At 47.2% G+C, this 24,136-nt stretch overlaps 1 protein-coding gene across 1 annotated transcript in view; it reads right to left on the reverse strand.

Moving 5' to 3' along the window:
• Positions 1-556: 556 nt before the first annotated feature.
• LOC149349621 (atrial natriuretic peptide receptor 1-like) overlaps positions 557-24,136 on the reverse strand; it is a 46,832-nt gene continuing 23,252 nt past the window's right edge. The window contains exons 13-18 of the mRNA XM_089578660.1: positions 19,010-19,081; positions 18,189-18,342; positions 16,279-16,443; positions 10,789-10,957; positions 2,544-3,252; positions 557-1,639 (exon numbers count right to left, since the gene is read on the reverse strand). Of these exons, the coding sequence (XP_089434786.1) occupies positions 1,526-1,639; positions 2,544-3,252; positions 10,789-10,957; positions 16,279-16,443; positions 18,189-18,342; positions 19,010-19,081 (1,383 nt within the window). The 3' untranslated portion in view covers positions 557-1,525. The remainder of the gene's footprint in view (positions 1,640-2,543; positions 3,253-10,788; positions 10,958-16,278; positions 16,444-18,188; positions 18,343-19,009; positions 19,082-24,136) is intronic.

The following is a 24,136-nucleotide window of genomic DNA, read 5'->3' on the forward strand; positions in this document are numbered from 1 at the left end:
AGGAAGGTGCAAATCTGAATTCCCTCAAGCTGCCCGAGTTGTACAGTGGCGATCACCGTTACCGAGAACACGCCAGCGAGGTCTTGTCGATGCAATCGCGATATTAAACCGTAATGCCCCTACTTTGGCTGTCAAAAAAGTTCAGTTTTTACTTCCCTTAATGAACGCAGCACACTCTTTTGGCGAGCTGCTGATGGTAGTGAACGCTATCTGGTGCCTTTTTTTGAACGCCGAAACAAATACGCAGTAATATTAGGCGTGTTCGGCCGAATGTAAAGGCTGCTGTGCCAGGAATCCGAGAACCAAAACCAACCCCGCCTATTTGCAAAGGGCTTCGTAACCAGCCTAATTAGTGACTATGCTCTCCAGCGTGCTGAAGAGTGCGTTTTATTTTATTTTCAAGAACAGCCTTACCAGATGCGGTGTTATTCCAGCAGCCTACTTTTTGTCACCTTTTTACGCTTTCAAATTCTGAATATTTTAGCTCGCGTATTCGACCCCCCCCCCCCCCCCCCGCAAAAAAACAACATATATATCAGAGATCTTTAAAGAACAAACTATGCGTCTATTATGAGAGTAAATATAGTATATTGCGAGACTGAAGACACTTTCGCCAGTATTCAGAAAGAACACGTAACAGATGACACGGTACTACAACACGACGTGGGGTTGTCTTAATGACATGGTACACGTGAAGTGCTCGCGCACTCGTGTTCCCGTTATAGCTGATCACCACTGTATACTCACGAGAAAGGGTTAAGAAAATCTTGCAACAAACGTGCGCAGGAAGTAAAGATCTGCGAAGGTATACGTTTCACCACATACAGACACGCAGACAACACCTACACGTTGATCGTCTGATGACGTCTGAGACGGCAAACGATTGTACAATATTTTCTTCACCTCAGGCCGGCATTCCACGAGCAGTTTTCTTGCAAAACCAATTGAATGACGGCGACATTTGCACAAGTTTACAGGTGCAGGGCGGAGAGCTGACAGATGCTTATTTAGCTGTACCGACTAGAATTGCAAGCATCACTTAATTCATTCTGAGGTGTATTAAGCCTGATATACCGGCACTTGGTCTTACCCTTTGTTGGGAACTTTTTTCAGCTGTAACTGAAGCCGGGAGCTCGAGCGTTCGAGCTTTCGTCATTACTTTTAAAACACCGGTGTAACTTTTCTAATAGTATAACCCTTTCCATTTCAAATGTGCTAAGTTTGGCGAGCCTTGGCTACAGGTCAATTGAAGATGACAAGCATGGTGCCATTTTAAAACCTTCAGCCAAACGTTTACATCAGCTGACGGTAGCTTTGCGATGCGCAATGCTGGCGACAGTCCTGGCAATGGCGACGGTTTTATGTTGCCGCAGCCTGGCTGTGGACAATGCCAATAGACGTGCCCATTGAATCCCGGCCCTGGTATCTGCTTCCTTTGGGGCTCGCATTGGCGGCACACTGTGTTAGTGCGCGAGAAAAGAAAAAGTGGTGGTGGTGTGTCGCCCCTGGGTGAAGGCTGGTGTGTTCAAAGCTGACGCATCAGGTGCTCGTTTGTGAAGAATGTGCCCTGCAGGCCGATGTCCGGCGAGAAGGGCGGGTCCTCCGCTTCCAGGAAGTAGGTGCGCATCATGCCTTTACCCTGCAGAAAGCAGGGAGCGCGCAACGATGCATCAGTGGTCGCTGTGGGCTGGGGAACTGAAGGCTAGCCAAACATGCTCACATGCGCACGGCCAGTCTGCAAACTCCGCAGCAAAAATTAGGAGGATGCTTGAGATGGCGCCTTATCCTCCTTTTTTTCTCTCTCTTTCTTATTCCTTTTCTTTCTCATTTCTCGCCGATTACCAATCCACAATCACATTACCGAACACGGTCATCGATTACAAGCACGACGATTACCGACGACATTAACGATTACCAATCACCAAACATTATCTTGGTTACATTGCACGACATAATATATATATATATATATATATAATTACTGTAACATCAGTACACATCCAAAACACACGTTACTGTCATACACACCACAACGCTTTCAATAGGTGCGCCTCTAACACTCTGGAGCAAAGGTCACTTCGTTTCCTATGCGTTGCGTGCCTGCCTGGCTTGCAAAGGGCCGGGGTTCGAACCCCAGTTTTGGCTATTTTATTTGAATGATTTACTCCTATATTCTGATCTCTCTATTCTGGGATTGGTTCTCACTGACGCAGGACGACGGATTTTCAGCAGAACGAGCTCCTTACGCTATCGCGTGAAACTGATATCTACGGAGCCAAGCGCGTGCTTTATGCACCTGTCAGCTGTCTGAGAGAGAAAGAGAGAGACAGAAAAGATATTCAGGTTGGCTGCCCTTCAGTGGGAGAAGGGAAAGTAAAGGGGGGAAAATGAAAGAGAGATGAACAAACCCGCTGCTCTGAGCCTTGCCTAGCAATACCGCTGTTTTTCGCTATTGTTCCGAGTGAATTACCTCGAAAAGCATTCGCTGTTCGTGAAACGTATCTCTGCCCTAGTAGTGATCACCCGGGACGGGAGAGGCGCACCTTGACGTAGATGTCGCCGCGCAGCCGGTGGCGAAAGGTGCCGAACGTGTCGAGCAGGCGCTTGGTCTCGCGCGTGATGTGGATCTTCATGGCCTCGCCGCAGCTCTCCATGCGCGACGCGGTGTTGACCGAGTCGCCGAAGAGGCAGTAGCGGGGCCGCTTGAGGCCCACCACGCCGGCGGCGCAGGGGCCCGAGTGGACGCCGATGCGGAGCCGCAGCTTGCTGTTGGGCTGGTGGCGGATGCGGAAGCCCGCGATGGCCGTCAGCAGCGACAGCGTCATGCGGCCGATCTCGCGCGCGTGCTCCTTGCCGTTGCGCACGGGCAGGCCGGAGACGACCATGTACGCGTCGCCGATGGTCTCCACCTTGAAGACGTCGTAGTTGATGATGATGGCGTCGAAGCACGAGTACAGGTCGTTGAGCAGGTCCACCACCTCGATGGGCGTGCTGTGCGCGCAGATGGCGGTGAAGCCGACGATGTCGCTGAAGCAGATGGTGGCGCACTCGAACGCCTCCGGCTGCACGTACTCCCCGCGCTTGAGCTGCTCGGCCACCGAGCGCGGGAGCACCTCGTAGAGCAGCTCGTCGCTCTTGCGCTTCTCCTCGACCAGCGCGGCCGTCTTCTCCCCGACCAGCTGCTCCAGGTTGTTGGCGTACTGCTCCATGCGCTGCAGAAGGTTGTCCAGCAGGTTGCTGCTGCCCATTTGCCTGCGCCCGCCGCCGTTGCAGAGGACGTTAACGGCGTTCCGAGGCGCGTTACTGGCTGCTGCCGCACGAGCTTGCTACCTCACTAAACCAACTGGTAAATATTTCGCTCTTGTTCCGCTCAAATTAATCCGCGAGAATTTTCTATGAAAGCTTGCGCATGCTTCCTCTGGTGCTTTAGCGCCGCTCTTATACCTTACCAGCACTGCAAACACAGACTGCTAAATACACAATTCTACAAGAAAAACGAAATTTTCTTGCACTTACTGACGATATTTTTCAGCTAGCGCAATGACGATGAATAGTTTTTATTCCTTGTAGTTTTTAAATGGGCTCCTTTAAAAGAGAACAGCGTTTCCTCTTTTGCCTGTTTCTTGTATTCTGCTTGATGTACTTCGTTGTGCTTCTTGTGCTTCGACTACGATGCCATTCATTATTTAGCAGGGGCATGCAAACGCTGAAATATTTGAATACGAACAGAATATGAATATGAAGAAAAAAACGGCTTGGAATATAGAATATCTGTTCAGCATGAAAAAAAAAAAATTGAGAAAATGATTTGGTTTGGTTTGGTTTATTGGGGTTTAACGTCCCAAAGCAACTCAGGCTATGAGGGACGCCGCAGTGAAGGGCTCCGGAAATTTCGAAAATGAAATAGGCAAATGCTGTTGCACATATTTTTTTTTTTTCAATATAGTGTACGGTCTTTGCAAATGGAATAGGTGAAACTAGACTGACTCAGCACCATATAAAAAGCTATGATGTACACAGAAATGTATATGTACTACTTGATTAGAGAGCATAATAGTATCCAACCTGTAATGTGGTCATGCAAAGTGAAATCAACAAAATAACATATTACTGGTAACTAAAAATAATATGATGGCTTGCATAGCCTCATTAATTCAGAGTTCAAGAAACCGAAAAAAAAAAAGCCCTTATTGCCCGAAGGTCGATTTAAAAAATGCATCGCACCCCAGAAAAAAAAAAAAAAGACTGCCGAAAACGCGTTGTACACATGAGGAGGCTCCATCGCACATCCATCGCACAAAGACTGAAAAGCTCGTGATGAGAGCGCAGTGTCGGCGTGAGACTGCTTTTCAAAAGAGAAAAATGAAATTACCAGCGACGTGCCTGCCAGTTAGCGTCCGAAAGCGGCGCGCAGCTGGGTTCGGATGACCAGCGGGCCGATAGCTGCAGCTCAGATACCGAAACTATGCAGCCAGGCCATTTTCTTGGCCTGGTAACTGCGGCCCTCCGGTCGCCGCCGCGCCTCCCGTTACGCGCACGTCGGAGGTGTGCGGGTTGCTATGCACCATGCAACAGGCGGGACTTTTACATGATCGATTGCACCATTGGGACACATCTACTCGCCCTTTCGGAAGCCTAGCTCATTCAAAAGTTCTCAAGTGGGCTTTCCCGTATATCATGGTCGACCAAAACGAGGTGGCGGAGCTTACGCTAAGAGAGTTGTGAATGCGACATGACAAATGCCATGGGTGTGGGCTTTAGGTATGCAACACACTATGGAAGGATCAAAGAAAAAACGCGCTTTCGTGTTGCGATTGTTCGAATTGGGTGGCGGGTCATCTAGTTCTCATCATGTGCCACGTGGGACAGCTCACTTGTGGAATTTCGCATGAGGTACAAGCCTAGCAGCGTGTGAATACGATCGGTCCACGCGATGAACGACGGAGAAAAAAGCGGAGAGGACAGGACACCTTTGTACTGCTTCCTAACACTTAAAGCTCTATCTTCGAACAATTTGCCCGGATATTGTTATTTCGCCACAGTCGATTTTATAAAAGGCGCGGCATTCGATCGCTAGCGAATATTCTGGATTCTCGAATATCAATTTCTAGAATCGAATATGAACCGAATACAAAACATATTCGTATTCGAAATTTTGAATACTCGCACACCTCTATTATATAGCCATTTATGTAAGCGTTCCGGTTGGGTGACTTGTCTTGTGCCGTCAAATGCCGACAAATACGGAGGGGGGGGGGGGGGGGGGGAGTACAGCAGCCCCGTTAAGCAGTTCCTAGAAGCATCTTTTTCGCGGCTGCTCCTTTCTTTGTACATAAGAAAAATAAAATATTATTATTATTAACATTAAAGCATCTGCTAAAAACTTCCTGTTAACAACTTCCTGTTAAGAACTTCCTGTTAAGAACTGAAAGTTTCTTCCTACATTTCCCTGCCAAGCAGTAAGACCTGTTATGTTCATTGATTTGGCAAGGTTCTGAAAGTGTGCGATATACTACCGTGACATAGCAAGAAATTTTGCAGTTAGCGCTTCTGTACATTTTGAAATTCATAGCCAGCGTACCAGCAAGTTTCTGGTGTTGCCGCGCAAGCCTTGCAGACTTTGACTGCATTGCTATGCTCTGCTGGCAATAAACATTATTAATATTATTATCGTTATTATTATTAGTCGCTTTGATAAATTCCACGAAGTGCCAATACTCCTTCCGGAAATTCCACTAGTCGACGAGGAATGACGCAAAGACGTGTTACGTGCACTGGAGAGGTTGCTTTGCCTGCCAGCTTCTCGAAAGGGCACTTACTTGGGCGCGATGTGGGCAAAATTTGTTGGGCCACAGCGCCAAGGTAACCGCGCTTTCGAAATTCTAAAAACTGATATGAATATTACTTACGATGGGTTACAGGCCTCTCAATAATTAAGGATCCTAACAGTAATACATAAAAGTTTGCAATTCAATATTAGTTAAGCAGCCAGCTAGTTAGCAGGTGTTAGCTGTATTCTGATATACTACACCGCTGACAATGCTATGCCGAAAAAAAAACGTTAACTCAAAAAGCGATTTTAATAATCGTGCAAACTCTAAGGTGAAACACCCTGTGTACTTGCCACTGGCCGACCTTTTATGTGGCGCCAGTTTTCCCGGCAACATTCGTACCGAAATTGTGACGCAACCGTTTGTAGTACAAAGTATACGTTTTCCTTCTCTGGGAATCCACTCCGTTATCACTACCGGTTATCTGGCCTTCGCATTACATGCCCTGCCCAAGCCCATTTCTTCGTCTTCATTTCGACTAGGATGTCATTATCCTGCGTTTGTTCCCTCATCCACTCCGCCCGCTTCCGGTCTTGTAACGTTACACCTATCATTTTTCTTTCCATAGCTAGCTGCGTTTAACTTAAGCTGAACCCTTTTCGCTAGCCTCAACGTTTCTGCCCTGTACGTGGGTACCGGCATTATACAGCTGTTAAATACTTTTCTGTTGAGGGATTATATCAAGATTATCATCTAGGTTAGTATTTATTCTGTTCTTAGATTTCACCGTCATTAAGATCGATACCGATATCATTGGCCTCCGCTTTTTGTGACGAAGGCATTCCCCACGGCCTTTGCGTCGTTTGCATTAGTTGAGACATATTTGCATATTGTAGAATAAAAAGTGAGTGCATGTTTTATTCAAAACCTTGTTCGTCTCTGCCTGCCCTGATTTTTCTACACATTTGAGTCGGCTCCCCTCTCTTCTCTGTTTTCAGCAGGCTTGCTTTTGTTTTCTGAGACCCTTCGGGTGGCCATTTAAGGCTCATCCTCCCTTCCACTAGCACCCGATCTTTTCTCCATCCCCCCCCCCCCCCCCCATTTTTTTCATCCCCATTCTTGTTTTCGTGAGCGGCCGGATCAACCCTGACACCAAGCACTAATGTTCGGCTTCTCGGATTCTTTTTATTTAATCTTCCTGTAAAGCTAGCTTTTTTGCCATATTCATATATTGAAGAAGAAGACGACTTAGCAAGGATTATTTTCGTTAATCTCGTCTAAGTCCCATCACTAAATCTTCCCTGACATCTTTTTTTTTTTTGCTACGACAAGCATATTTTAAAGGCAGGCACATGTTGCGAGGAGAGGAACTGTTGGAAGCAACAGCGGGTGAGGTGGGTCTGTTGGGAATGCCTTGGGGATCTGTATTGGGGTCATTTTGGGAACATATACCAGTGCGAAATAAATGAAACAATTGGGAAAAGACAACGAAGCTGAGAAAGCGGAATAAAGAAGAACCGGCGCGTGCATAAGTTCGGCACTGTCTTTAAAATTGTAGACTTCAGTACGTGGACCGAACGCCTACCGAGGAATCCGGTCCCCAGGGGCGCCCACGAGCTTCGCCGACTGTGTAAGCTCGGTATTGCCCTTTGACCAGATCTATTTTCCTCCTCTTTCCATCCCTGTTTGCACCATTTCGAAAGAAACTGCAATCTCGCCAGGCGGCAATATTGTTTGGCGGCCGAGAAATGGCACGAGGCACCGTTTACCCGCCGCTTCTGGCGACAAAACTAGTATTGCTCTTGATTTCGCCGAATTCAAGGCGCGACCCATTGCTCCGTATTAGACGGTACGCGTTCATTCTCTTCTTTTTCTTTTCCGTGGGAACGCTGTGAAGCATTGAAAGCCTAAAATCTAAACGGCCAGCTTTGCTCCGTTTTCGTGTCGAAGCAACGAGCGCCCACTGCCGTCCTTTTTTTTTTTCTTCTTCTTTTCATCAGTGCAATTTTAAGCAAAATTATGGGCTACCTTCTTCGTACTGGCTATACACGAAGGAGAGGAGGTCAGCAAGAGAGCGTTGCAGTGGAAGTGAATGAAATAAAGAGTAATTGTGTTATTAGAACCTTGAGATATCAGAAAAACAGGCGGAAGCCCAATGGTCAGCGAAGCCGTAGGAATGTGCTTCGGCTCGCTCCGATAGCCCACGGTCCCAGCGGATCAATTCAGACATCGCGCAGGGGCGAAACTGTTTACCGCTTCGCCAGTCCTAGACAAAGATTCTGACCCTACGCTGGAGGACGAGTCCGCGAAAGTGCTACCGTGCGCGCTGCCCTATATATCTGAGAGTAATGGGAGCTGTGCAAGGTATTTTCATTGAAATGTTCCCGTACGCTGTCATAGATTGCCACTGTCTTCGCTCTGTTTGTTTCGTTTACTGAATGAATTTATACGATAGATGCATCGACCAGAGTAGGTTAATATTAGGGTGTTTTAAGTAAGAGGAAAACAACTAAAAATGACAAGAACAAAGAAAATAGTGAGCAAAATCATGCCAACCTGCAGAATGCAGGAAACATCCTGTACACGCTGTTACATTCAGATGTTGCATGAATAAATTTATGGAACCTAAACATGTCACTTGGGGTACAGTATGGACTCAGAAAATTAGGCTGACTACGTCTCATGCATTAAATTCAAGAAAAGTGTGCGGGTTGATTGAAACCGTGTCTTTCGGAAAAAGAGACAATAAAGCCTACGTATAAATTACATTTCTTCGTTGCGTCTCGAGGGGCGGAGCGCAGTTAGCTCTCATCATCTCATCAAGACAGCCAGACTTAAGGAACCTGTTAAAAGTGAGCTGGACTGCTTTCCTCCCCATCTTTTCAAGGCTCTTTTATACCTGTACTTTATCGTATTGTACTTATTTTCTTGATGGAATGAACATACGCCAACAGGAAAATGCAAACGAGTTTCGCTGACACAATTTTTGAGCAAAATTAGTCTAATATAACTGGAAGTATTAGGCTATTCATTGCGAAGAGTTGCTCGGCCAGCCCAATTCAGGTCTTTTCATCGGTATCCCACTAAATCGAAATGACGCAGGCAGACAGGTTAGCGCACTGGCGCAGCACGCGCGCCATCTGCTAACAACCGCCTTCTTCTCTTGGAACATCACTCAGTGACTCTAGGCACATCACTCACGCGTTAGATGACACAAAGTGGATCACATTGGCTCAGGCTAGAGAGATGACCGATCGTGAGTGGTCTGAAGTCTGCCTCGGCACTGCAGTTCCTCGTGCGAGGAGTTCAAGCTCCACTAGCAGTGATAATATGTGGGCAAAAGCTAGGGGTAATCAGCAGAGGGTTTTATGGCTATCCGCAGACCACGTACAGTCAGGGACAAAAGTCTCCGGACCACGTGTTCCTCTAACGAAGCCGATAACTCTGCTATTAGTCGGCGGCTGGAGACCACACTTGTGGAGGTACAAGTTAAATTTTTGTTCTTTCATCTCCACAAGTGCGGTCTCCAGCCCCTGTGTGAGAGTAGAGCTATAAGCTTCGTTTGAGGAACACGTGGTCCGGAGACTTTTGTCCCCGACTGTACGTTGCATGCCAATGATAGGCACTGCCGCAAAAAGCTACGTTGGCCGCCGCGGTCGCTCAGTGGTTACGGTGCTCGGCTGCTGACTCGAAAAAGGCGTGTTCAATCCCGGCCACGGCGGTTGCATTTCGATGGAGGCAAAGTGTAGGGGCCTGTGTATTGTGCAATGTCATTGAACGTCAAAGAACCCCAGGTGGTCTGCATTCTTCGGAGCCCTCCACTACGGCATCCCTCTTAGCCTGAGTCGCTCTGGGATGTTAAACCTTATAAAACTAAACCAAACCAAAAAGCTACGTTGGTGAATCCTTATACCATGCTGAACTTTCGCGCAGATCATGCTGAACTTTCGATAGTGAAAATGTATTTCGGCGGCGGGAACTGTGCGTTAATCTGGTCGTGAAAAATTTAGCAAAGAAATGTAAGATGCGAAACAGTGTGACACGAAAGACATAGACACGGCAGGCGCGGTCGTGTCTGTTGTACTAAGAGTCATGATGCTTGTTCATTTCCTCTCAGTTGTTTCTTTGGCAAATTGACTTCAACGACGTCTAGCTTCCAAGCTTGCCAGGAAGGTTCCTCCCCAGAGTCCAGGCGATCTTTTTTTTTTTTTGCTCCTCAGCTCTGCGAGTAGTTTTAATATCCACTGAGTCAACCACTGTTGATGTCGTCGAGCTCCAGCGAGACATGTCGCTGTCGCATTGCTAGACGCTACTATCGTTAAGCGGCTGATTCGTAGCATGCTGAAGGGGCAGCATGTACAGCACTATACAGGGGCAGCATGTGCCCGTGGTAACGGTCCTTGTACGCGAGTGGCCCGGCGCGGCAATACAAACCAGTTACGGTTATTTTCCAGAATTAACTGGCAGGCTTCCTCGCTAAGAGCTGCTTGTAGAGCTTGGCTGAGCCCAGAAGACTGGGTACAGCTTTCGAAAAGTCCAGGAGACTCTCAACAGCCTTTCGTGCACCTCTTTCGAGCCGACGACAATCGAGCTCATTGTCATCGGAAGTACTCGTGCAGCGGCGTTCAATTACGAAGGAGCTCAGCAGCCGTTTGTTCAGTACTTGCTAAGAGTTCTCGTATGTCCCGTCGCGGTGGCTCAGTGGTTACGGCGCTCGGCTGCTGACCCGAAAGACGCGGGTTCGATCCCGGCCGCGGCGGTCGAATTTCGATGGAGGTGAAATTGTAGAGGTCCGTGTACTGTGCGATGTCAGTGCACGGTAAAGAACCCCAGGTGGTCGAAACTTCCGGAGCCCTTCACTACGGCGTCCCTCATAGCCTGAGTCGCTTTGGGACGTTAAGCTCCATAAACCAAAGTAGTTCTCGTGTGCTGACTTGTTTTCCTTGAGCGTTGAGCAGCCCTTCTGTGACGGTTGCCCCCAACCAACAACTGCGAGATGCAGCTGCGGGACACTCACCTGGTGTACTTGCGCATCAGTTGCTTGAGGATGGCGAACGAGGGGCGCAGCGCGGGGCTCTCGTTCCAGCAGAGCTTCATGAGCGACAGCAGCTCGCGCGGGCAATCGGCGGGCGTCACGTCGGGCCGGAAGGGCGGCCGTGAGCCCAGCTTCACTCGGAACAGGATCTCTGCGCAGAACCCACCGCGCACACGTTGCCAGGGCTGGAATTCTAATTTTCTATTTGCTTCATATTTTCCGAAACCATGCGTGGATTAGGGAATAAACTGGAGCACGTTGCGGTTTAGCTAGAACTACAGGGAAAAAGTCAGCTTGTGCGGGGCATATGAGGTCCGTCACTGTAACCAAGTGGATGCCATAGAGAATAAAACGTAACTGATGCCAGGTGAAGATCACATAGAATGATGAGGTTGAAGAATCTGTATACTTACAGGCTGTCTGCATTTGGTGACGAAGAAGGATATTAAAGGAGAATAAGTCTTTGTTCTGCAACAAACCTTGTTCAAGTGGTATTAGTGACGAGCAGCTGCTGAGGGTGGTTGATTACCCCGTGTATTACGTGGTATTCGTGTTACCGCAACATTTACTGCTTAACGCATTCCTAAATCTAGGCCTATGAGGAATTACATGGCAGTACTTTCCTTATTGTTGCCGGTGTCTCTCGAATCGCATTTTAAAATAAGTCGCACTTTTGACTATGGCGTTTGTAGACGCAGCCTCGCATTAACTCATATTCATCGCTGTGCATTGCTTGACTATTCCGAAAGCATGTAGCCGGGCCACGCATGTGAAATGTTCTAATCTAACGAGACACGCTCCAACAGGGCGGATGGTAAAGACGCTCGAAGCTTGCGGCGGAACTGGGAGCCTTGGAGTATACATTTTGCAATAATTTACGATGCCAACGGCTCGGTGGACGCAGATCATGCTGTACTCTCGACTGCTAGCAGCATCGATTTCTCGAGGTATTTATAAGCGTGTTATGTCTGAAGCCAATGTCAAACAGGCAATAGGCAGCGCATTTCTCTCGTGTCGTACGAACGCATTGAGTTAGCGGCACCGAAAGTAGCACCCAGAAAAGTGATGCACCTTTTGAGCCAGCTAAATTAAAACTTCTCAGAGCTTTAATGCGCACCACGATGCATTTCATCCCTACGCCGTCTGCGAACCACACAACTCAAGGGGAAGAAGCAGCTTGAACACAGTTTATAGTGTTCAACTTTAATTTTAATATCCAGGTGAATTACGGTCACTCGAAGGACTCTCTAGATTAATATACTACGTTTAAAGGAAGTTGTAAACGAAATGCGTCTCATTACAGCAAGAGGTGAATGGTAAGCTACGGTCACTCGCCGATGTCTCTTTTTCACAATTGTAACTTCCGTTGTTTGCCTTCTTCTGTTTTCTCTCCGGAAGATGTTATAACGCAGTTGAGCTTACATTAGAACACCGGTTTCAAACAGAACGTAGGAGACAAAATCCCGAGTCTTCGCCGTCTCGACGCGCTCGTCTAGAAGAAGATGTACCGGAAGTCCGAGCTTCCTTCCTCCAGCATTCAGCTTGAGAAGCGAAAACAAGCTCGCTGCATCCACAGTTTTTTTTTTTGTTATTTTTCTAAGCGATACTCGACCGTACGAGTACATCCGGCCTATCGAATAGTGTCCCGTTCAAAGTACGTTTTTTCAGACGGCCGTTCATAGGCACGCGTTTCAGTGTCCGAAGATACTGTCAAAGGCCTGCGCATCAAGCTTAACCAAGACCTGCTCTGTGAGCTCCTCCCTTGCTTTATACCTGATGCGAGAAGTCCCTGCAATAAAGTTTTGTGCCTCTGTCGTTCACGGCTCGTGGTTCGCAGAAACGGCAGTAACAGGGCGTCCCCGCGCTTCACTCGTCGCGAATAGCGTTCTCCTGCACCTGCTTGCAGAAGGGCCAGGCTCAGCGACGACAAGTCCAAATTGTGTTAGTTCGTGTCCCATCGTCTGTTTTCCCAAACATTTATGTTTGCATTGTAAACCGCCAGCCGCGAGATCACTTGGATCAGAGATGAGATGGAAGCGTTGTGTTGTGTCGGGTTTAGTGGCGCATAAGCATCTCAGACTATCATGCGCCAAGCTCAAGGTATATAGAAAAATTGTTTTCTGCTGAATTTTATAAAAACGAAAAAAAAACGGCGTCGTAGAGGGCCTAAAAAGTTAGTTCGTACTACCTAGTGATGACGTATGAGACGAAATTTTAGAAATGGCTAATAGTACAAACTTTAATGAAGGTTGGGGTAACCTCAGCCTCCATCCTTGGCTAGGCAAGGATCTCGAGGCTCCCAGCAAATCAACTAAAGACCTCAGCCTTCTTTTCAGGAATGAGAAAATGACTGAGGTGTGTCACAAACCCAGGCGAAGTACTGGGTCAGAATTTACAGTTTCACAAGAAAAGCTACTTCACTTAAAAAGCTAAAAACGTACTAGCATTAGCAGCTGAGAGCAGCATTGGGTGACAATATGTATTCTTGTGTTGCTTGTTTTTTTTATGAAGGTGTGTTTATGTGGAATCACATGCAGTGGGAAGGCATACAGTTCCCGAACATACGGTTCGAGAAGCAGTAAAGTAAGTGTGCTTGCGTGTGTTGAGCAGACGCAAATTATTGGACAAAATAAGATCTTTTACAATACGGCTTCTAGTATCCGTTTGTTCACCTCCCCAAAACGAGGAGTGCGCATTAAAATCCCCTACCACCAGGTATGGCTCTAGTAACTGATTGAAAAGTTCTTCTAGATCAAGGAGTGTTACAATTGGGTGTGGTTGAAGATATACTGAGCACATTGTAATTGTTTTAAAATAAAGAACAGACTGTAACTGCAAAAAAGAATATTTTCGCAACAGTACCTTACAATTTTTCAATATTCAAAGTTTTTGTCCAATATTGTCGGACATGCTAAATATTCTGGCTCTGCGGCTGATGTGTGCAAATTAAGTGCACAGTACTGCAAGGAGTGAGTTTAAGCTGTTGTGCATTTTGCTCAGCATCTTGTTTGGCAACACTTTTAACCAAGGTGTGTTGCTGAACCAGTTGGTTAAGAATCATTTTGAGGAGCACAGCGCTGGTAGACGACGGACGAGAACAAGGAGGACATACAACTGAACTGGCTAATAATTTCACGCTCACGTTTTACGATCTCACCCGTCTTAATTTTTTGCAAACAAATCTCTGTTATCTCATCAAAGGTTTTATGGCCATCAGGTCTTCATGCTTCACTGCTTTGTTTCTTGTTATCATTCTCACCGGCTTTTCCGGTTTTTGTCTTAATCGGTTTTAGCGCTTTTAATCCTGTCATCTTTTAGCCGTGTCGTTTTTTTTTTACTTATTTCACAGGTTTCGTTCTTTTTTTTTCAGTTTTAATCGTTTTAACCCTTACACTGTTGTTTTTATTGTTTCGCTCTTTCATTGGCACTCGCTTAGCCGTGTTGGTTGTTGGCTTTCATCGATATCCTTTTAGGTATGTTTTATTACGCTTTCTTGTTTTTTCTTTTTTTGCCGCATCTGCTGCGTTCCGGCTGCGTTACTTTTTGTGTGTGACGATAATGAAATGATGGCGTATCTTTTGGTTTTTGCCGTGTTCGAGCTTTGATGGTATTTGCGCGTGCGTACCACTGCCTCCGTTTTTTTCTGTCTGTATATAAGGTGCGGATAGTCTGACGTTCAAAATAAAGTTGTTAACGCAGTTGTATGTCCTCATTGTTTTCGTCCGTCGTCTGCCAGCGCTGTGCCTCTCAAAATCTCCTTTCAGCTGTCGGCAAAGCCCTGCCCTGCAGCGTTTCTTGCGGCAGCAAAAAATTTTTGAATTCTTTGTAGCTTTTTCTCTGCTCTAGACATTCACTCAGCGTTTTCCCCAAATATTCGCAACGATAAAATTGTCCTGACTTTTAAGCCAATACAGCGCGGTGCGTAACCGTTTCAGGTCTCTTTGTGCCGGTGCCCCCGATTTGGTGCGTTTGCACGTGAGGCAGACTCTGGGTTTTTCTTTCTTTCTTCTTGCTGAAGTCCTCATCCGATTATTATAGCGCTCTTGCAGGTTACCCTAGTGAACATATTTCGTAACTTAGCTGTATTTTGAAATTTTTGCTGCCGCCCTTTTTCTGCAGGGGTCTTCGCAGGAAGTTCATGCTTCGGAGCTTCTTTTGACTTGTCGCTTTCCTTATCAGTACTTCGACTATATTTCATGAAGAAGACTCCATAACAGGCTGATATGAACGCTGTTTCCGTTTCAGCTGCTCCTCCCTCGGCAGTTTGGTCTCGGCTGACATCGCCTACCAACGCGGATAGGGAAAATGCCGGTTTCTCCTTGCATCAAAGGATTTCTAATTAATTACTCGTCGAAACTCAGCCTGCGAAAACATGACTGCGCCAAAAGGTACTGTCTCTTCTGTCTACTATCACCTGAACGTCTTACTGCAAAAAGATCAAACACTTTTATTAGCCGCAGAGATGCAGCCTTGTCTCCGGAGGCTTTACAGAGGAAACTGAGGATGGACTTAGATATGAACTGTGACAGCGTACGATGTCTGACAGCAGCTCATTCTTGTCACGATCTTTTTGGCACAGTTTTCCTCATTGAACTGCACAGGTAGCTTGTGCAGAAGTGGCGCATTGGACCGTAATGCTGGAGCCGTAGTTCCCCCGAAAACACATTTTAGTCAAATAATGCTCCAGATCAAAGCTCCTTTATAACGAAGGTGAACTTCTCTTCGATTTGTTTCCACTATTGATGCGTTGACTATACTTGCTTCTCTTTTTGGTGTGCACATCACAAATACGCTCTTCCAAGTTTAAAGGGCACCGCTTGTGTGCACTATATGCTATTGTGCTAGTCGACGCGCACGCCATCATTTGGCGGGTCTGTAACTGACTCTCTTTATATGCTTCAACGCGTCGAAATAAAAATTATGTGAGAAGAACGAACAGCGCCATAGCACTGCCCTGTAGCAGCTTCCCATGGGGTCAAGGCACGTTGGCCCGATCCCCAGTGGAACGTCCTTCTTTTTTTTCTTTTTTTTTTCCAGCCGTCCTGTATTTTGCATTTCTACTGGTCTTTGATAAAAATATGTGGCACTCAACCTCTTCGCAACCATTTCAGAGAGTTCAGAATCTGGCCTAAGGTTCGTTACAGTAGGCACAGTCCGGGAAATTAAAGGTCACAAGCTACATTGGCCGTAATTTGCAGGTATGCCACCCGGATGCTATTATATAACTTCGTACGAGCCGTCATAGTGGACTGTGGATGAATGGCTCGAGCAGCAGTGAGCAGCAGCGAAAGTTCCTCCAAGTGTTTTGGCTCTACTGTGCAGAGAGAGCAAAATTTACAAAGCACAGTTTAGGCTACTGGTATACTACTGGTGCTTCTGCTGCAGCAAGCAGTAGGTAGCAGCCGCATCTGACTTCCCCCGCGAAATACTCGAGGCGCCTGCTTGCGTTTGGCCGCCGGAGGCGTCAGTCACCTTCTGGCGGGAGAAAGTGCTTGGAGTACTTCTCCAGGTTCTCGAAAGGCCCAGAGCGCGTGAGGATCTCCTGAAGGATGATTGCGAAGCTGTAGACGTCCCCCTTGGCCGAGCCGCCAGGTATCTCCTCGCGCAGGTGCTCGGGGGCAGTCCACAGGAGGCTACCTGCGTTCCGGGCACGATTCGCTCAATCGACGGTGGCAGCGGAACCGACGCACCATGTGGAGTGGTAATGATTATTGGGATGGAAGGTGGAATGAAACTTTGACCTTCTGTTTTCGCGGTATTACTGATTTGTTCCGGTCCTAATGTTTTCGATGCTGATGAGATCGCTGACACGCACGTTGTCAATAGATTAAAACAGAATGGGAAATCTCATCTGGCGCACTATGTTACGGTATGTAGAACCCCTGCATGCAAGCAGCGCACGTGTATGAGCAGAAGCTGTTTCAAACTGAAAAACAATCATCGAGAACTTCAGCTCTTTTATATACAGCGTCCCTTCCGATCGTCTTCTTGCAGTCTTCTTTTCCGTTTGCCGAAGCCCATCTCTATCTTTCATGCTTTTGTTTACGCTATCGGCCACTCTTGCCGCTTTCCTAAGCGACTCCCATCCCGTTAGACTCACTTTATCCTCGGCTGAAACCAGTTGTTGCACGCTGAGAGCGAGAAAAGTAAATTCGGCATTTCCACGGGGCGGAAGGCAAAATCCTGAGACAAAAATTAGGAGGACGCTTAAGCTTCGCCTGAAGGGTAGACGCGATAGCACCTTTTTCCCTCCTTTTTCTTTTTTATTTTTCTTTCTAATATTTACTCGTATACACAATTTGTTTCAGTACAATGAAGCACCAAAACACCGCCTTTTCATTCCGCGCAATTTTTGACGCCTAATTAGCATATTTATATCTGGTCTTATTTTTTAATGAGTATAACATCACCACACATGCCAAACACACGTTACCAAGTCATACACACCACAACGCGTTCATTAGGTGCCCCTTTAACACGCTTGATACAACGACCATTCGTGGCTTAAACCAGTTCCCGTCATTGATGTCTTTCCTTGTCACCGTTTTAGTTAAGTTGTGTTAAGACGTGTGTTTTAGTTGTGTGGCGTTGTGTTTTCATTCAACCTGCTCGGCTACTGGTTGATTACTTTGTAGATAATGTATATAGCTCTTTCCTGCGTATAAACGCGTGAAATAAATACTATGCTGGAAAAAAAAAACCCTCCGTGTATATGCGTTGCGTGCCTGCCTGGCACGCAGAGAGCGTGGGTTCGAACCGCAATGCCGGCTAATTTCTTTTAATGCATTACTTCAACATTCTTAAACATCCACATTAGAGGAACCTACTCGCCAATTTTTGCTTCATTTGGACCCTCCCCGAATTTGTTACCTTCATTTGAAACTTCTGAGAATCGCTTCACGCCACGGCTAGCGAACGAGGTCGCAAAGCCATGTGGAAACGTCTCAAGAAAGGAAGGAAACGTCTCAAGAAAGGAAGGCAACGTTGGCAAGCGCAGGCGTTCATTAATGAACAGGTCGGCGGGGAAAGGTAAAGAGAAATAAATGCAAGAAAGTAAATAAGCCATGCGAGGCCCTAGCATGCATGGTTGAGGCTTGTACGCCACACGTAGAACTCGGAAACTGATGTCAGAAGTCGCTTTCTTTGCACCGCGGTTTACCGTTCCAGCACTCAAGACGTCTTGACACAAACTGAAGTAAGCAACTCTGTATACTGCAGCGACAGGTTATTAGTGTCGCGGTGGTTACTTCAACAAGACTGATTTCATATTGCAGGATGGCAGATACCCTTGTTTTCGCAAGAGTAATGCTAACTACAACAGCAAGGAGACTCCAGGAAGTGGGCGAGGGGAACGAAAGCGGCAGCAGCCGGCGTGTACGTACGGGGGTTCTCGATGTCGGGCGGCGTGACCTGCTTGCGCAGTTCCCGCAGGCCGAAGTTTGAGATCTTGACCACGAACCGGGCGTCGATGAGGCAGGCGGTGGACTTGAGGCGGCCGTGGTAGATGATGAAGCCACCGTGCAGGAAGCTCATGCCCTGCGTGCCCGGTGGCTTTGCCGTTGTCTCCCCGTTTTACGGTGGGGCAGAAGAAATGTATACCCGTATCATGCAGCCAGGTTTAAAGCCATCCAGTGCCTAATGCCTTATGTTTTAATGCGATTCGTGCGTGGCTGCGCACACAAAATCAATGTTATTGGCCTTACTACCATTCGCGATGTGCTGAGTTCTACACAACTCATTCGCCCATGAAATGCGCGTACTCTTGTTCACATTCCTCCGAATTTCGCGTACGGTGCTCTACCAATTGAGCTACGGAGGCGGCTGTCTAATCTTCAACTTTCGGGCTATTTATGTGCAGTATAACCTAACCTTGAGAGTGTTCACCAGCGCCACCCTTGTCCTTAGCGACGGATGTAGTCCGTCCTGCAATGCCGCCAGTGGCACGTGAAACGTAATCGAACGGAGAGGGTGGAAGCTGTTGGAGGAGGGTGGACGGGGTTGGTTCATGTTTCATGATGACAGAGCTGTGTGTGTTCGTCTTTCTCAGTTCTTGTCTTTTTTTTGCGCTACATTTTTTTTCTCTGATTCATTTACAAGTGCGGTGTTGGGCTGTCCGTTATTCGTATTTCGTCCCCTTTCTAGTAATTATAAACAAAAATGGTAAACACAGACAAAAAAGAGGCATTTGTTTTGTTCAACTTACCTCAACAATATCGTTGATGATGGAGTACCGAAACGTCCAGTCTAACTTTAGCGACTCATTCTCCAGGAGGTCCTGAATGCACATATCAGGGAAAGAAAAGGATTTGAAGCAACCCATCCAAAGGTGACGCATGAAATGCGAATCATCTTTGATCAATTATATGCGATGACCAACACGAAAACAGTATTGTTTTCAAACTCTGATTGAGGATGCTTCAAAGCTACCTTTGGGTGGTAGTTTTGTCCTGCAGCGGCAAACATGTAATCTTTCGGGCATAAATACTCGGTTTACAGCCACTGTTCTGTAAGCTGTTCTGTACGACCGATATGTATCAGCAGCGCGAACACAACACAAGAAGAAGGAGGAGACGATAGTACAGAGCGCCGATAGTACCGCACTGAGCTGTAAACGAGTTTACAGCGCAGTGCGGTTGCCGGAAAGGCAGCAGCAGCGACTCCGGCATAATCTGTTTTATAGATACAACCGATAATCACCTGCTGTAATGAAGGAGATGGAGTTAATCACTGTGTACGAACACTTTTCTTTTTCAAGAATTCGCATTGGAAGCGTCTTGAAGCAATAATTCTTACAGTCACCTAAATGAGGAGCGGTAGGTGTTTTTCTTCAAAAGCCCTGTCTCACATAGTCATGGGGGCGCTTCGCATAAAATTACGATAATGAAATCTAAAGACTGACGACGACCCAATTCACAAATATGCTTGTGCATATACAATCCGTCTACCCGGCTGCTATCTGCCCCAGTGGCACCAGCGATCGGCTGCTCAGTCCAAGGTCGCGGATTCCTACCTGTGTGCGGAGGCTGTATTTCGATGGAGGCGAAACGCATGTCTACCGACGTTGCGATGCACGGCGCACGTTGGCCAAATCTCCCACTATGAGGTACGCGAGCAAGTCCGAAAGTAGTTTTGGCATGTGAAGGTACACCATTTTATTCTAAGACTTTTGTTGGGTTGACATTATTCATTTGCCAGGAACTCCGACTCCTCATTACGTCAACACGCAGGATGTAGAATATTGTACTTGGTGCCAGGAACCGGTACATGTAAGTTTAAAACGTGACCCGCGCTTTCTAACACTACAGCGCTTTTGACTCTTCCGTTGAAGTATTTTTGATCTTTAGTATACACTAAAGAGTGCGATTTGTCTTGATATTTTCTACGAAACTACGTAAGCGCGTTAAGCTGGACCCAGCCCAATAAATTTTGTCGAAAGACTGTTGCAAAAATTCGTACTTATAAGCGCCGCACGATACGCGTCGCAAACAGCGGCGCATGCTTGTAACAGCGCTTCTGTGTTACCTCTGAAGGGCTTTTGCGTTCACAATGAATACAGCAGTCGAATGGCCCTGGTCTTTTAAACACGTGTCTTTCTTCTGATAAGCCTTTCTGTCGGTGCTGCGCGCCCACAGCTCATAAATTTATCTCTCTCAATATCAGTGAGAGGCTATGGGGTGTGCAATGATTAAACAAATCCTCCGCTATAGAAGGCCAAGCCGAAAGAAAAGAGCGATTGTCAGCGCGCATTTCTATATATATAAAAAAAAAACTTTTTTGGAGTGTCTTACGTGGCGTACAGCTACGCTCTCAATTGATGACGGGAACTTGTTCACATCGAGCAGTATGGCGGGTATGGGTATATGGCACGCATGACTGCAGGCGATATAAACCATCCCGCTCAAACGCATCCTTCGCTTCCCGTACTGAAGCTGTGCAAGTTGAACTTCGCCGCTTTCTGTACGTGAAGCCTGACGAGTGCCCTTTCAGCGAAACCGAGATAAACTTTCAAGGCCACTGCAGATGACTTCTTGCGGCAATGAATGGTCGATTTGCGGTTAAACTTTCTCGGAGCATGAGAAGAAGAAACTGGGCTGCAAAGCGTACTTGTTTTTTCTTTTTTGTGCTTTTGAATAGACGCACGTGTCGTCCCAAACAAAGCCAAGGTCGCGTGTAGAAATTTCCCGTTGCCCAGGGCGCCCCATCCGCTTCCGAATAACAAACATTTCACATATTCGGCCTCACTTTGCTCTGTGTGGGGGCTTCCCGGTGGCCGCGCTTTGTGCTGAATTCACTTGAACGGCTTCGCGCGGCTCAATCAGCTTAATTGACCTCGAAGAAGGCCCTCTTTTCCGCTTCCAGCGAGAGATGAACGAAGAACGCTTGCGGGGTCCCCGGCTGGAAAACAGCGACTCGGTCGGTTTGCGATGGGCAAACTTCGCCAGCGCGCAGCCCGCTACCTGCAGCCGGGGTCGCAATGCGAAATTAGATTTGGGACTCGAAATTGAAATGACGTCTACTTCGCGCGTTCGAATCTCCTCCCTCGCGCCGATGAAACAGCTACGAAGGTCGAAGTCTAACGGCTGTCGTTTGATCGGGGGAAGAAAGAGCGGCTGCTTGCTTTAGAGCGTGCCCCGGTGCTGCACGTGTCAGGTCAGTCATGGCGTACTCGCTCGAAGTGCGCATACGCTGCTCGTCTGATCGGTCATCTTTGAGCAGCGCTCAGAGCAAGGCTGTTTGTCTCCATTGCACAACTCATTGAGGCGCACTTGAATTTGCTGTCTGCTTCTTTCTATCACATGGCGCATTCTGGTTGTTTCCGTCTTATTATATTTTACATACCGCCCTATTGGCCTTGAGTAAAGACCTATGTGGGTCAAGTTTCTTAGCTGCCATGAAAAAATTCACTTCATTGCAATGTTTTGTGAGAACAATAATCATTGAATAAGCAAAACAGCGTATGCACAAATTTTCGAACGCGCATAGGTAAGCCAAAAAGCAACATACACTAATGGAGCACCCATCTGCAGCTCTAGGAACACGAGAAAACAAAAATAAAAATTCAACTGCAGCGTCCAGGACAATAAGAAAGCAATAAAAAGAATACCAGCAATGTAAGAAGCGGTAGCAAAACCGCAAAGAAAGGATCATGCCCTCAACGAAATATTCTTGTTTGAGGAAAATCTAGTTCATTGGGTAGTAGTGAGAGGCTCTGTCGTCCCGAAATATAGTCCTGTTGTGAAATTTTTTGGTTCCACTTTCAGAGTGAAGATTTCAGTTTTAGTGAAAAAACCAGCGTTCGCTGACTTACAGCGTGGTTGCAGATACCAATGGTCCCGTCTAGCCGCTATGTCTGCTGGCCTTCCTCAGGCTGGTCGTCGGAAATTTCCCCGCCACATGCGCTTCCGCGAGGAGCTCTATTCTCGAAGGATTTGCGCAGCCACGCTGCTCGGCTTTCAGGGAGGTCCGAACCTCTTGAAAGTAGGAATCGTCTCAGCCCGAGTTTCCATATTTAACCTTTACTTACCACGCATATGGAATGGAGGGGTGGGGGGATGTGTGATAACTCTGCCTTCCCTGCAACATACATGCACTGATTGCTCAGTTGACTAACCGGCCAAGTTACTAGCTAATTGGTTCCACGGTAGACAGGAGGCAAGAAGACGACGGCACTCCTATCGAAATGTCTGCTAGCGAACTGAAGCCCCCCCTTCATTTTTTTTTCGTGTAGCTAATTGGTTGTTTGAATAAAAAGGCTGACAAACGTGACTAACCCAATAAACTGAAAAAAATATACCAGCCCTCCTTTATATAACCTAACAAGCTAATGTCATAAAGAATGTCTTGCTTAGTCTAAAAGGCAGGTGTCGTAAAGAATGTCACGAGGCTTGGACCGTTCTGAGGGGCCCCGCAATACACAGTTATCCTGTCAAACGCGCATAGCGTCTGGAGCCAATTCAACGTTTGAAGAAAAATAAAGGCGTTAAAAAACCAGGCGCTGAAGTGTTAACTCATTGGAACAAAAACTGCAAGCCCTCCGTTAGATCTGCAAGTTCTTGAGCATCCGCTCCGTGCATCATCGTGAGGCATGATCCGGAGCGAAGCACGGCTAAAAACGCTATGTTTGCTTCCCCTTTCCGCGCTCACTTCACAGGGAAGCGTCCCCAGAGGAGCACGTGGCGACTCTAAAGAGGAGTGCGCGTGGCTTATCCTTCGCCGATGTCAAGACGCTCCCCGCACTTTCTCTCGCAGCCAGGACGGAGCGCGGATCAAAGCAAAGCTTTCGCCCGCGATGCTTCGCTGCGGGGCGCCTTCGCGACTGAACGCTGCTCGCGCTCTCCCGACTGGGGAGCACGCAAAAACATGTTAAGACGGCCAAAGCTGGGCACGGGCCGCTTTCATCGAAAGCGGCGCTGCCTGAGGAAAGGACGCCACGTGGGCGAAATTTGTAAGGTCGCTGCGCGGATTCGAGCCATGTTTTCGTGCGGGGTTTGAGGAACGTGAACGATAAGGGGCTAGGCGGTTATGCTGATCCGTGCTCGCAACTGTTAAAAGGGCCGAAAACTGCAGTATGGGTTGCAACGGCAGCAACTTCCCGCATGTGAACACGCATGGGTTTGGTATCTGCCCTGCGTAACACACAATACCAGCGCGTACCCAACCGGGAGAAAGCCGGCTGCGCGTTACATTCGCTCTATCCCTGTAAAAAAAAAACAAAAAACAAAAAAACTGCACCCTTAAGGGTGCATTTCCGTGTCTAGAACTCGCACACTCGAGCCCTCCCAAAAGGATGCCAAGCTTGGTTGCCACACGCGTACAGTGGGGGTGTGATAGTTACAGTTGCACCCCTTTCCCGACGGCTTTACAGTTTCACAGGTTTGAATTGGTTTAAAAGATGCTGGTCAATTTTTCTTCTTTTTTGTGTGCACTGTTGAAGGGAAGCTGAGCATTCCCTACGGAAAGCTGCCGACGATCGGTCTAACTCTGCATTAGAATTGCGGCTTTCTCGACTATAATTTTGATGCCAGGATGAGTATTTCAAGGCGTGTCGGAACCTTTCTGCGATGGAGTCATATTTATAATTTCCGCATAATGTTCGTGGCGTGATTTTGTTGAATATATTCGAAAAAGAAAAAATAGCTTGCTAAAGGAGGCCAACCTTTAATTAACTCGCTCTCACAATAACACGGTGATATAGCACGTGGCACGTATCTATGCCAGAGGAACTCAAACACGTATAAGCGTTACTGGGAGTTTTCATACAAAGCTACTGAGGTGACAGAGTTTTAACACAGAAGCCGCCTCATCTGCACGCAGTGCTTACTTGCCCATG

The sequence above is a fragment of the Amblyomma mixtum genome, chromosome 3 (assembly GCF_055824585.1).
Source record: "Amblyomma mixtum isolate Tamu chromosome 3, ASM5582458v1, whole genome shotgun sequence".
NCBI lineage: Eukaryota > Metazoa > Arthropoda > Arachnida > Ixodida > Ixodidae > Amblyomma > Amblyomma mixtum.